This window comes from Dermacentor andersoni, chromosome 6, assembly GCF_023375885.2.
Source record: "Dermacentor andersoni chromosome 6, qqDerAnde1_hic_scaffold, whole genome shotgun sequence".
Classification (NCBI taxonomy): Eukaryota; Metazoa; Arthropoda; class Arachnida; order Ixodida; family Ixodidae; genus Dermacentor; species Dermacentor andersoni.
In genome coordinates, this window is record NC_092819.1 from 63,003,420 (window position 1) to 63,017,983 (window position 14,564).

The 14,564-nt window shown below is 52.4% G+C and overlaps 1 protein-coding gene across 3 annotated transcripts in view; it reads left to right on the plus strand.

The window, feature by feature from the left end:
• LOC126522754 (uncharacterized) overlaps nucleotides 1–14,564 on the plus strand; it is a 690,505-nt gene that overhangs the window by 657,806 nt on the left and 18,135 nt on the right. For all 3 annotated transcript variants that reach the window (XM_050171541.3, XM_072288756.1, XM_050171544.3), the window contains 4 exons: nucleotides 2,529–2,634; nucleotides 2,877–2,941; nucleotides 3,707–3,856; nucleotides 13,158–13,199. In XM_050171541.3, coding sequence (XP_050027498.1) covers nucleotides 2,529–2,634; nucleotides 2,877–2,941; nucleotides 3,707–3,856; nucleotides 13,158–13,199 — 363 coding nt within the window. The remainder of the gene's footprint in view (nucleotides 1–2,528; nucleotides 2,635–2,876; nucleotides 2,942–3,706; nucleotides 3,857–13,157; nucleotides 13,200–14,564) is intronic.

A 14,564-nucleotide genomic window follows, 5' to 3' on the forward strand; every position in this document is an offset into this window, starting at 1 on the left:
GCCATCGTCGCCGCGCCCGCGGGGCGCGACTTGCAAACCAGGCAGAGGCGCGCGGTGGGTCCACTTAGGCTGAAGCCGTGCGCGCAGTTCACCTCGGGGGAAGTGCTGTTCCGCTCGGCGAGATGGTGCTTGACGTGTCGACCCCGTAGTCGGCTTCTTCAAACAAGCTGAAAAGACGCACTAATGATACAAGAGGAAGGAGGAAGAGAGAGAGAGAGTGGGGGGGGGGGAGGTGACAGATGAGGTGAGGTTCGGTGTCCGCTTAGGTTGCATCTGAAGCAGGGGCAGTCCAGCCGCGACCAGCGTCACAATACCTCGTGGAAAGTGAGCAGTGGAAGTCTAGCGTTCGTCGTCAGGCGCTCGAGCTCTGCAGCTTCTCAAGTCTGTTCCACAGAGAAGTGTTGCTAAGTTTGGTTCGTTTCGCCCCAAACCGCAACTTCGTTTGAGGAATATCCGACGTCCCCGCGGTTTTGAAGCAGCTTTTTATCGTGCCGTCCGATTCTCATCACGTGCGGCTAACATAGCTAACGTAGCTGCTGTCCGCCGTCATATTGGCGCGCAGCTGAATAATCTCTACATAAACTGTCACTGCGATTACGTTGTTTGCCTCGGGCACTGCGTGCACCTACGGCGGCGAAGTCTACTTAGCAAACATTGGTCTCGCTGTTTACAAGAGACAGAGGTTGACTGGCAGGCGGCCACAGCTGTTGTAGTACATCGTCGCTAGTGGCAGTTCGTGCTCCATATACAAGCGCTGTCAATTATCAAGCCAGGGTCGTTCGCCGAATCTCCTATTCTTTACTCACTGTTTTCTGTAGAACGTTTCTTGTTTCGAAATAAAGCTAATCTAAAAGGAGGCAAGGGCCGCACAAGAACTCATTTCAAAAGCTATTGAAAAAAAAAAAAAGCTTTTATGTAGACTGAAGGAACGTCAACAAAGAACTCAAGGCCGTATTACGTGTTGGGCAGGATTCGTGGTAACAGAAACCGGAGCGCACCGTGGTCGGTAAAACCGAGCGGCCGATTCGTTTCACTGCTCTCAACTTAAACAAAGAAAGAAAAAGTCCGAGGGGGAACCTGGATTTTGAAAGTAAACACGAAGAGGAGCGAAGTGACAGAGAAAGAAAATTCAATTTTTCCGAGCGCGTGGCACGCGCCGTCCAGTGCGAATGAAGCGACGTGGCGCGTAGGCACCGCTGACAAGCCGGCCTGAGTGGTTGTCGGGGAAAAAGGAAAGGAACGGAGCCCGAAGGCCGTTCAGGTTCCTCGGCGCAGGCGAAGCAACAGCAGCAGCAGCCCACTTGGCTCCGTGGGCAGCCCTTGAAGCCGTGCCTACCGGCCGGCCGTCCGGTCGGCCATTCCGGCAGAGCTGCATGGCTGGCTTGCGTAACCGAGGCGCTTGCGTTCTTTCGCTGCGCGCGCGCGCGCGCTCCTTGTATTTGCTCGAGGACGATGGACTGGCTCCCTCCTTTCTTCCCCGTAGGAGGCCGCCGCTGATGATTCCCGAACGCCGCCGCTCATCTTTGCCGCTTTTATTATTGAGCGCGGTTTGATTGACCCCGAGTTATGCCTGGGCCTCGCTCTGCGACCCGCGCAGCGGCTGCTCGCAGAGGTCCCGTGATGTCCTGTGGGCGGCGGGGTGTTTCACTCTAAGCACACATCTGCCGGGTCATCTATTCGCTTTCGCGCTGCTATGCGCCCGCATTGTTTAGTTTGGTCTTCTGTGCATCACGGTTCGACCACAGGAGGGGGCGGGGGGAGCGAGTGGCATTGCGCTGATAACGTTATTGAATCATTCGTCTGATTGACAGCTATCGCAACAAAGGAGAAACGTTGTTTACCGGCGCCCGCCTCTATCCAAACGCTGATTTCTCGCCGAGGATCGATGGAAGAGGTCACGTGTATCCGAGAGGCGCACTGGCACCTGCACGGTGGCCTTTTCAGCACACCTATGAAGCGTGCTGGTGAAAGCGCCTGCGCGTTAGTTGCAATTGCTTTGGTTTTGCAACTTTGTGTTTAGTTTGAGTACAGTTATAGGGTTATAGGCATGAAGTGCCCACTGACTCATGCTGCTACCCGCATGATATAATTTTTGAATCGCTTCTCGTTATTGCTGTTGAAGGGGTTGGAGAAAGAGTGAACTATCAATGCATGTCTAACGGCCTAGGGTAGCTAGTGTTTCTCGTAAATTACTGAATTTTCGCTTCGTTCGTTCCTGTTATGCTTTTGTGCGTGTTCCTGTGGAAATCAGAAGGTTTGGGAGCGACGCTGTGCTTTTGTTCCAGATGGTGTCTTTTGTTTCCTGTCGATGTTATTAGGTCCGTTTTCTCTATTCTTCTCTGTCTAATCTCTTGTGTCCTTGCGCATGCGTACTATTGTTTCGTGTCTATACCGTCGGCTGCAGTACTTATGAAGTAAAGGCTGTTTTCATCTTCTCTGATCTAAACCTGTTTGAAGATAAAATACAGGCATTCATGGCAGGCTATTACAGTTCTCGCCCACTCAATGCGTCTTCTCTCCTCTCGCAGGGCATCCCCGGGTAAAGACTGCACCGCCGTTTTCCAGGATGTAAGCAGGTCGTCCGGGAGCTGCGCGCGCTACTTCATCATGGATGGGCCGGCCCAGTTCTCCATTGTAAGCTTCAATTTCTTATAGTCGCTTCACGTGACAGCACGTGTACAGTCTCGTGCATGATGCGCTTATTGTTCTGCGCACTAACCAGTGGCATCGCAAGAATTTCTGCCACGTGATTTGTGTGCGCTGACGTTAACTGTTAATATTGTCCTCTATCTTCCACAGTATGCGTTTTCATTTTTTACTCGATGACGTGCTCCGCACCAACTAATCGTAATGATTTCTTTATACATTATTTGCAGGGACTCCAAAACCAGGAGCGGCACCTGTTCCTGCTCAGCGATGTTTTGCTCATCGCAAAACCTAAGTAAGTATACAAGTCAGCACCCGCCACCGATGTCTCAGTGGGTTTGGCGAGGGTGCAGCAGGGCCCGAGGTTGCAGAGATATTTAGCTCTTTCTCAAATACCACGGTCCGCAAACTCTTCGGTACATGTATATGCACAAATGAAACGCTTCGTTGTGCATCCGCAATGTCATGTCACACGTCACGCACTTACAACGTTTCACTTGTGTGCGGATCAGGTCACAGGGTTTTATATGTTCAGAGCGCAGAATGGTGAACTTGGCTCAGAATCAGAATCAGTTTATTCAAGGCAAAAATGGGCATAATTACATAAGTATATACAGAAGGAGGTCCCGTAGTTAGAAACTGAAATGGCACCTCCTGTGCATTATGACTATAGAATTAATAAAGCAACAATAGCAACATGTGAAATTTCCGATAATAAAGGTTTTAGGAGACAAGGCATAAATGAACAGAAAGCAGCAGATGAATGTATTAAGCAATAACAAGGCTTCGGATTATACAACAAAACGTGAAACTACAAAAAATAGCTTAAGAAAAAAAATGAAGTAAACAAAATTCGAGAGACATATAGAGAAACAAAACGAAAGTTAAAAATATAACACATAGTACACTCAAATGGGACAGTCGGAGGAAGCTAAAAGACATTCTCTAGGCCTAAGAAGTGGAATAGCTGCGCACTTCGCTTATCGGGCGGTAAACTTGTGCAGGGGAGGGGTCTCTTACGCAATTGAGCTGATTGTCCCCGCGTGGTGCCCTCTTCCAGGTCGTCTGGCAACTACAAGCTAAAGGAGAAGGTTCGCACTTGCGAGATGTGGCTCTCCAACTGCCTGGCGGACGTGAGCGAATCGACGCGCTCCGCGGACACCTCCTTCGTGATTGGCTGGCCCACCACGAACGTCGTTGTCACCTTCAGGTGAGACCCGCCGCACTCGCTCAGTGGCCTTGGCGTTCGGCCGCTGAGCGCTAGGCCGCAGAGTTCGAATCCCGGCCGCGGCGGCCGCATTCCGATGGGGGCGGAATGCAAAAAGAAACGCTCGTGTACTTAGATTTGGGTGCACGTTAAAGAACCCCAGGTGGTCGAAATTTGTCCGGAGCCCTCCACTACGGCGTCCCTGATCATGTGCCAATGCGCTTCTTGGGACGTTAAAAACGAAAGAAAAAAAAAAAAAGTTAAATTGCGTGCATACGTACGTAGACTTGTCGCCGCGTACGCATTACAGGCAACCGGCAGCGCCAATAACGTTACACTAGAGCATCCTGTTGGTGTCATCAACCTTGCGTGCTACTGCTGAGTATTCAAGGTCTCGCGTTCGACTCTCGGCCGCTGCAACTGCGTTCTGGTGGGGGCGGCAGGTAAATACGCTCGTCTGCTTAGATTATTTTGCACTTTGGAGAACAGTCTGTGCACGTCTCTATACCCTTTTTCTCTCTTCTCTTCCCCTTCTCCCTTCCCCCAGCGTAGGGTAGCCAACCAGACTCTTCAATGGTTAACATCCCTGCCTTCTTTATATCCTTCTCTCTTTTGGAGAACCCCAGGTGGTAGACATTAATCTAGAGTACCCCGCAGCTCTAGGGACGGTACAGCCCAGCAACCGATAATTTCTACCGCACCCCAACATTCCCGGTTCTACTGCACATCGCTGACTTCATGCTTCGTTCGGGTTCCTGCCCGTTCGCCAAAACTTGGCTTTGTAATCTAACCACCGTAAACGTCGAAAAGGCGACTTGTATTGAGTCTTCCTTGTATTTTCCACTCCAAAAGCGTCGACTGCGCCAATTTATGGTGCTTAATTCGCCTATACTCTAGCAAGTTTCCAAGTGCGGAGGGTTATACGTGCCAAGCGCAGAGCGCCGTAGTCGATGCCTGTGCCACAACCTTGGCACGCCGTGAAGTAGCGCATTGTTTTATATCTCGCCGGAATCATTCGATCGCGTTTAATTTGCCGGCCAGTCTTAAAGTTTATACGGCTTTTCTCCGAACACACCTTGAACCCTTAAGGCGGGACACGTACGCGCGACCGTGCGCATGCACCGGGATAGCTTCTCTGACCTCATTTATCGCGTGTCCCTCCCTCGTAATAAAACTCTCCGAAGTCTCGTAATCGCCCAAAGTTCCGACACGCATGGCGCCGTAATACCGCGCGGTTTGCGTTCATCGCGCATATATATCGCGCGTACAGTCCCTCTCGACGTTATGTTTTTCTTTCTTTCTGAGGATCTTCAGAGCGTCTTGGCTATTACAGGCAGAGACGTTCTCGAGTCTGCCGCGCCGGCGAAGGTCGCGCCGAGACACTGCGTCGTCTCTGTTGTAATCTCGTGAATGTTCACCACACCAGAAAAGTTCCACTCCTTGGTTGCATAGAAACTCGTGTTGCGGGGCGGAGGGGGTTGCGTTGCACGCGAAAAGAAAGCACTCGAAAGGTATCGAAAGCTATGCAGCCGGCGGCGCCGGCTTTTCGGTCCGTGTCACGCAACAACAGCCGGCTTCGTAGCTCTTATAGATCAGAGAAGGATGGCGGTGCCTCGCTCCCTTTTAATGCGTCTCTTACACTGCGCGGCCTAAAGTGACTGTAGCTGAAGCCGATCGACCTCTTGGATGTGCTTTCGGCGCCGCGGCCCCAAATGGGCTCTTAGTGGGACGGTCAGCAAAGCGGGATGTTCGGAATTGGGGGCTTCTCCGCCTTCCACTACACCCTCCCTGTGCGCCGTCCGTCGCCGTCAGTTGGCTGCTCGGTGGGTCGGTCCGGTAGATGGCGTCCCGTGGGAAGTTCGGGGCAGCGACTGCAGATGGCGCGTCGGCTTCGAGAAAAGAGCGAACGCCCCGTGCGCCTCTCTATTAAGGCGACAGATGAGGTCTGCCGCAAGCGTGTGCTTACGCAACTTCGTAACGAATGTGCGCGTGAAACTGGAGCGCTACGTCGTACGCTTCGAAAGTGCGCTGGAGAGGGTGGGAGGGTCTAGGGCGCGGCGCTTGAGCACAAAGTTTAGGCTATAGTTTCTTTTTGGCGAAGCCGGTGCTTTTATTGTACGTTTTGTTTCTTTCTATTCTTCTGATGAAGGCATACCCTACCCCTAAGGCCGAAGCTTCCGATACAGCAGCTTCAGGTTTCAAAGTCCCTCCTTGGTTCGATATACGTCCGCTGTTTTTCCAGGAGATATATTTACTACGCGGTATAGCCAACCGCCATTTCTCTACAATGCTATAGCATACATCATTTCCTATATTGTTACCTCTTCCTAAAGGTATACCTTCTACTTCGTAACATACTTTATCGTAAATTACCGCGTGGCCACCTCCCTTTTCTCAGTCGGCATTTCATGTGGCCACGAGTGTGGCAAAGCAAGCGATAAAAAAGAAAGTTTGCATTGACTAGTATTACTCTGAAAACTGTATACAGAAAAGAGAATGCGGTCGTTTCGTTTAGATGCATACGCGAGAATTGAGTACGTCGCCGGCTTTGCACGGGAAGTCAGATGAACGAGGCAACTTCGAGGGAAGGCGTAGGCGCAGACAAGCCAATTTCTCGTAGGGAGCAAATTGAAACTTGATTAATGTCGCTCAAAACGCCGGCACGACAACACTCAGTTTTCTTACCACCTCTGTTGCGAAATTTGAGCGGAGCGATTGAAGGAGGGAAAGAGGGTGGTGGGTGGGGCGGGGGACAAAGCTTGCTCGAGATTAAGAGCTGGGCCGCACGTTCCCACTCCTTTATGCTGATGGATAACACTGCGCGATCTACCTTCCCCGTTCTCTTCGTCCTTAACAACGTCTTGCTCCACATTATTTTTCAACGCATGCAAGTTGGCGACGCTGCCGCCAATGGAGATAAGAAAAGGGCGTTGTCCTCCAATTCCGCGCACCACGAGCTCGAGCAGGAGGGCTTCCCTGCCGTTGAGTTCTGTATTCGAAGGAGGCAAGCCTCTCGGGCCTTTCGCCGTTGCTGGCAGGATGCTCACGTGGGTCATGTTTTTTTCGGGAAGGGTAGGCAGAGGGAAACGCTGAAGCGCACAAACCTCGCGAAGAGTCTTTTCGCTGACCTGATCCGTTCTCCGCTCCGGGCATGCCTGATGCCGCTAGCACGGCAACCGTTCGCCTCTCGCCGTTGCTCTCACTCGGTGTACCTCTCCTCCCCTCTCCTTTCTCTACAAACCTCGACTCGCGCAGCCCGATCGAGAAGTACCACATAGAAAACAAACCTAGCCGTGGGCGTCGCGTTTCTTTATACATGCGGCCCTTGCGCATTTAGGTCACGGGGCTAAGGCCGCCTTTGTTTAATTGCGCGCTCCGCGCGCGAGTACTACCGCGGCGGCGCATCGCATGTTCGAGCACTCACTCACGTGGACTGAACGCGATTTCTTCTTCGCCCTCCTAATTATACACGGTAGGCGCGGTGATGAGCCCGCGCGGCTTGGCGACTATACCTTGGCACCCCCGCCGGGAGTCATCACCTAAATTGTCTGCCGCGCGCAGCGGGAGGAAAACGAACTTTCCTTCGCGACGACCCACATGTGATTACTCTTTATTTCTATCACTTCGACGTCCCCCCCCCACCCGCCGTCGTCACGGGGTGGGGGGGGGGGGGGGTCTCCTCGCGTTGCGTGTGAGCATGGTCGGTCGCGCAGGGGACACGCCCTCGACGAGAAATGCTCTCGCCTCCGTCGATGTTGGAGCGTGAAATCGGCGACTGATTGTCCCCGCCCCGAAGAAGACACCCCCCCCCCCCCCCCCCCCCTTGCACACAGACGCAAACACGCACGCACACCTTTCTGTTTCCGTGCACGCCGAACCGCCCTTCTGCGGCGCAGATTACGCCGCCTGACTGACCTAGCGGCACAGCTTGTTGAATCGATCTTTCGCGTGTTATCCGCCGATTGGGTCCCGCAGCTTTTTTCTTTCCTTTACGTGGCATTAATCTGTCGTCTCGCCCTTCGAGTTTGATTCACTGCTTCCCAAAATGGACTCTCCGAGCTTAGCTGCTCCGTATAGTATCGAAGAAGAACAAGAAAAAAAAGAGATCGACGTAGCGTGCCGATTGAAAACCCATTGCCTCCACCGTCTTTGCCTATAGCGTGCACGTTGGCTGGGGTTTTCGAGTTGTAGCACGCGTCTGGGAGGAGAGTCGTCCGGCCGCCGGTCACCGGCGCAACCCAAGTGGGTCGTCATTAAGGACACGGTGGCTTTTCCTTCTTGCGAGACATAGGCAGCTTGTAAAAAAAAAACACGCGATGATTCATGGCTTTAGGAAAGTCAGTTTCGACGCAGCGGTCAAGCGCCGTTAGATCGCTTATCAACATCTGAACATGTCTTTTCTTTTCTGTTTTGCCTACAACCGTCGCCTCCACTTGACGGTCATTTTTCTTTCTGTACAAGTTTGCCAGTTGACCGCTATATCCAGCTCACGCAGCCGTGGATATGTCGGTCGTCTTCTTACGACAATGCGTATAGGATTATCTTCCTTTATCCTTCAGTAACGACGTTGCGTTGGCCGCTCCCACAAATAAGATGGAACAGTGCGCAGTAGGGAGTGGGGTCATGCACATAAGAAGGCACGGCGCGGTCGCTAATCAGCCTGTCTTTGGAGACAGAGAAAATTGCTTTATCTGGGAGCACCGCAAGCGTCTCCTAGCTGCGTGCGACTCTCACTCCATCCTCGTGTATCGCTAGCGGACGCGTACACAGAGGGAAGGAAGGTTCCCTCGGCGTTTGCGTCAACAGCGTGCGCTCGATGAGGTAATGGAGCGTTAGCCAAGGTCGGAAGAATCGTAATTTCGCGTGATGGCACTGCCCCGGCACCGCGTAATAGTCGGACTCGGGGAGTGCACATTACGCTTCGGTTAGCCTGTTTCCCGTCCCCTGCCTTCCGCACTGTCATTTAAGTCTTGAGAATCGAGTCATCGCAAGCGCGCAAGAAGATGGGGCTACAGTGTTTTCTCTCAGTGCGGCGGCACTGTTGTGCTCAGTCCCTCGCTGTTTACCGCATTCATTCGAATATAATACGGCTTCGATCTCGTGCCGATATCCGTGAAATATATATATATATATATATATATATATATATATATATATATATATAATACAAGAAAGATGCTAGTATCACTTGACGCGTCGGTAAGTTGTCTTCTTCGCCCAAATTGTTTAATTTTTAGTCTGTCGTCGGGTTTAATCGGATTTGGGCAGTGCAAACAGAAGCTGCTGCAAAGTGTCGTGCTCTGTCTGGCGCTGGCTACACCAGCGGCACTAAGTAGTCACGCTGCAAACGTGCTACATCTGGTACAGCCAGTCACCGAGCGACAATGTAAGGCAGGGTTCGCACCCTTTCCTCAAACATAAACGGCCCTAATAATTTAACGTTTCTCTTAAAAAGAAGAAAAAAAATGCTGTATTTACGGTATTTACGGTATTTATTTAAAAAATTGCGGTATTTGTTGCTTGTTGGTACCGCGGTGGAGTCCACTTGGTTTCGCTTGTACATTGTCATCGCACGTAGAAAGACGCGTAGCTTCCATAGATGGTACGCAGAAGCGTGACGTTGTAATGTTGCAGCTCGAGGTGGTGTTTGGGCCCGGAATCCACCAAGCTCATCGAAGAGTTCGTCCGGTAGTAGGAATGAAGGAAAAATGGTTAATTTTACAATAGTTGCACTGGCTCAAGGTACGGAAGCCCCATTCCATGCAGGAGCATATTAAACATCTGAAGTTCACATCAGGACACGTCAGCCCCTCTTCACGAAGTCTCCGCTTTCAATACCGTCATCTTCCCTAGGCGACTAGACTAGGGAATATGATGACTGTATCCCGGCCAATTACAATAGTCGTATCGGTCGCACTATCCCGCCCATGATATCACATCGTTCCGCCGCACTCCACCTCCGATGGTGCTAAATATGATCCCGCATATTCAGCAAACGCGCAGTAATCTTGGAAGCCGAGGTCGAAGCCGTTCCCACGCTAGAATTCGTCGTTGGCCCTTTTCATCATTAGTTCAGGTTGTCAGGTGCTGGTAGAGGGGCCTTTCGTGGACCCGCCAACTGTCGGTGACAACGCTGCGTTGACTTCAGGATCGGCGCTGATGAATGGGTGGGATTGCCTCATGGTAATTAGTCGTCCAATTAAGGCCCTTGGTCGTGTTGAGACGTAACAATAAGCACGAACGTACCCTGGCAGGCAATCCTGAAAGCACGAGCTCGTTTTTCACTCCTGTAGCCTTCCGCCTTAGTCGCTGTCCTTCCGTCTGGCTACGCGTGTTCCAAGGGTCGCCGGCGACTTGGTGGTAAACAAACAGCTACAACGTCATGTAAACAGTCGATGAGAGACAGATGCGAAACTGTGCATAGCATAGTGGGGAAGGGCAAAATGTTGCCGGTACAAGGCGGGTATTGACAGACTTCGAGACCCCCGGAGGGCATCGCACCCGCGATAGCGAATTCTTCCCTTCCCCACGTCCCTCGGGTGTACGTGATATCGAACACGTCGTCGTTCCCGCTCGGACTAGAGCGCGCGCGCCTTGTTGATACTGCACGCAAAAGCTGTGCCGGACAAAAGCAGCGACAGATTTGCGTCTGGAAAGAAAAGGACTGAGCAAAGAGGGAAAAAAAATAACAATCAACCGTTACAAGGTGACGGCGGTAGGGAGGTAAAGGAGCGCGGAGCGCCTCCGGTGCCGACGAGGTGCATTTCCCCGCCGACGAGATCTCCCTCCTCGCGTCGCGTCTACGGCGTCTAGCTGGTGCCCGCAATGGGCTGCCACTGGGGATTCTTTGCGCCGTCGGCTCCCGTCGTCTCCCGCTGTCTGCGCGTACGTGGACTCCGGCACGTCGTCGCGCCGTAGCGTCTTTCGAATGTCCGCAAACAAACCATCCCGCTCCTCCTCGGCCCAATGCGCACCCCCCCTCCCCCCATTCGTGCGCTTTCCCGTTCAGGGACGATACGGAAGAAACGACGAAGGCCTGGGGTTAGCCTGGGGGAAGGCGGCAAGCAGGCGCCTTTTTCAAATCGGGGACGCGCTTCCTTGTTCTTTCTATCGCTGAAAGCGTTGGCGCCGCCTTCCTGGCACAGCGACCGACAGGCTATCGGCCGCCCGTTCTCCCGACTATCCTTTGCTATACCTTTGCTTCAGTGTAAGCCATGCAAATGGCGCACGTGTGAGGGCTATTGGTGAGGGCACAGGTGGGGGGAGATCTTTGCGATTTGAGTTTGTCGCCGGGCGGTGATGAAAAATGGGCGGCGAACCCGACGGGTGGCGCGAGCGGTCTTTCTTGTCCATGCCCCTGTCGCCCATTCTGCGATAGCAGCGCGGACGTGTCTAGACTCTGCATCTAGACCTCGCAATCCGCAGGGAGTCGGTACAGTGAAGAGGCAAGAATCGAGGGAGCGGTGCTGGCTGTTTTTGTGTGTGCCATGGTTCAGGAGAAGGCAGCCTATTTTAGTTCTTCCTGTTTCCTTCCTGTTTCCTTAGGTAGAGTCATTTGACATGGTAGTTATTAGAGCGGCCATGCCTTCGTATCAGCCATATGGCGATCCTCCGCCGTGCTACTGCTGCACTTTGTGTGACGGAATGGTTTCTGTCTTCCACGCGGTGTAACTAACTCCAGTACCAAAAGACTACCTCGACACTACGCAGCATTTGTTGCTTGCACTGCACCCTTTGCAAAGTGCGTATACTTTCGAGATGAATTATCTTTTCTTGTTGGGCGCAACTACCGCATCTTCGTAAACACGTTCAGCGCGGAGGCTTTGCCCTGACGTTAATGAAAAAGGGGTTGTGCGTCGCGTACTCGTCGTAGTAAGCGTGGAGGTTCATTCATGGAAAGTTCAGTTTGTCCAGTTACCGTTTCATTTGTTCGTTGAGTGAGGACCGGTTTTTCCGAAAGCCATCGAAAAAGAGACAATGGAAGGTTGCAAACGAAAAGCAGCTTGATTGTCCCTTTCTTTAGGCCTCTGCCGCATGGTGTGCGGGGGAGACGCCCACGTCTTTTCGCCGTCGTCTCAGTCGGTGGGCGGAAAGCGCTTCAGCTCCAGGAACACGTAGCTCAGGGAGCACCCGGGCTTCCTCTCAGACGGGGGTCGACCGTCATGAAGTTTACGGCGCTGCCTTCTCTAACTCGGGGACTGACAATGACGGGAGAGCGTAAAGTGTAACTGCGCGAAAACGCGCCACTCTCAAAAAAGTTTGCAGTGGTGGGGATTGGCAGCCTTTCGCGCGCTTTTTTTGCATCCACCCCCACCCCCCTTCACCGCCCCCGAAACACCTGCAGCCGTAGTCTCGGGAAGAAACTAAAGGAACACGAGGCGTGTTTGGGGGAGCCCGAAATGGCGTATGCTTACCGCCCGTCTACAGCCTCGCTGGCCGCATCCCAAGTGGTGCAGGGACAGGCTGAGAAGCATTGCTGAAGAGCTGATGGCTTGCTGCGGCGAGCTTTTCTACTCTCTCTGCGGGCGGTAGAAAAAAAAAAGTGAAAGCAACAGGGTCACTCTCTCCCTTCCCCTTGCCCCTTTTTGTCTTGTGCGATCCAGCTGCGGTGAGAAGCGGCGTCGGACGAAGCAGTCTGCGACAGACATGGCGGAGAGGAATCCTTTCCCATGCGCCTCCCTGTAATCCTTCTGGTGCCAGCAGTCCCACTCCCACTCAAGCGAAACTCTCTCTTATTCCTTTTCTCCCTCTTGTCACTGACGCCGTGTCACCGCGGTTCCCTTTCCCTCATGGCACGACACTTTGTACTCGGCACGTGTGCGGCTGCCGCTGAAGCCGTGCTCCACGAAAACTTGCAAAAAAAAATGGCGCCCCCTCTAATCTCCTCCGAACCAGTCATCATCATCATCAAGCAAGGGCGCGACGCCGCCAGCCGCTGCACCTGATGCTTTGCGCGCGCGCAGACCTTGACCGCCTTGACTCCGAAAAGGACCCTCGCGCACTGCGTCCCCACCAGAGCGCGCGCGTGTCGGCATATTCGCAAGAAGGCGCCGGATACGAAGTGGAGCCGCCCTGCCGGTGTTTACGAGTTCGCGGGTACCTTCGTTGCATTTCGGCACTAGTCGTCGTTGTCGGTGCAATTTCCGGGTGCGGATACGAAGAACGCCTCAGACAGTGCCCTAGATTTTTTCACGGATCGCTCTTTTGTGCATAGCCGTGGCTTGGTGCGTGTGCGATGCGTTTATCCGTGCTGTGTGACATTACCGTCCGGAGGTGTGACCACACTGCCCTTATCTTTTTTCAGCTCTTCGGCCACGAGGGACCTGTGGCACAGCCAGTTCGCTCAGTAAGTATTGTGTAATCTTGTCTGTTTAGCGCGCGCGTTGAAAAAGAAATTGCTCTATGAGCCTTCCGATAACTGACGTGGTTGCCGGCGTTGACGTCGCTATTTTGCTGGCTCAGAAACAAGTTGTAGTGTTAAAAATCTACAGGGCGTAGCGCTTCGCGCACCTTGCCGAAATGGTGTTCCTTCTCTCATTTGTGAATTGCAGTATAGCTTGCAACAAAAGCGATTGCTGCTTGAGCTCGTCAAAGCGCGCAAGAAAGCACTCGGCAGCAAGCCTTGTATTTTGCAGAGCAAGTGAGTTGTATGTTCTGATTGTCAATTTTCCCTGTTTCCGGAAGAAAATGAAAGCTAACGTTTTGAAGCAACCCCGACAGTAAAGTCGTTTATAAAAATTACTGCTGGGCCTTGCCTTAACGAAACCGCCATTTGACTTTTGTGCATGCCTGCCGGTTCCGTAATATTCGTTCTAATCGCCTTATTTAATGCTGCCCCTTGTTGCTGTCAGTTCGTGGCTACAATCAGTAATTTTGTTACTGGCACCTGACTGCGTTGTCGGCAGACTTGCACTCCGCTGAGTCACCAGCTGTTGGCGTGAGCAGTATGTGATCAGATACGGTGAAAAGATGGCTGCTGTTTGCACCGATGACGATCATGAAAATTCGTAACTCACACGCTTTTCATGTCTCTCTCCCTTTTGCACGTTGATTGATGTTGCACTGCGTTTTGCTGAGCTCGGATATCCGCAGTTTTCATTTCGCATGCACCGACTGCAGTGATTGCGATTTTCGAACACGTTGGGGAAGACTGAATTATTGTTGGCGTAGGCTTCGCTGAAAACAAAATGAAACGTGCTGCAGAAATTGTTTTTGTGAAATTTGTATCGTTAAGGCTAACAAAGGAAAAAAAAACAAGAGCTTGCAGGCCACCGCGATGTACGTGTCTGACGTTCCGCCGTCCACTCCGCCCGACCGATTTCGCAGTGAAGTTTCAGCCTGCTCATCGCTCGCACTTAGGGGTCGGCGCGCCTTATCTGCCGCACTTGCGACGTCACATGTGCGAAATTGTGTGCGGCAAGCATGCTGACCGCCCCTGCGTTCGTGCAATTGTTGGATGTTGGTGACAAATCGCTCACGCAGAGTCGATGACGAACTAATTACCAACGCAACTCGTCGCACACTTCCGCACACTGCGCTCGGTGTGTGGTGTGTTTCTTTCGTGTGTCCTCGTTTTTCGCGCAGTTAAAAGAAACTTCTTAAGCTTTCCGGAAACCTACCTGTTTATTTTTTCGTTCCGATTGACTAAGTTTCGAACGCGAAGGCAGTTTCTTGTTTAAGTTGTCACCGAAGCAGCCTGAATAAGCCTACA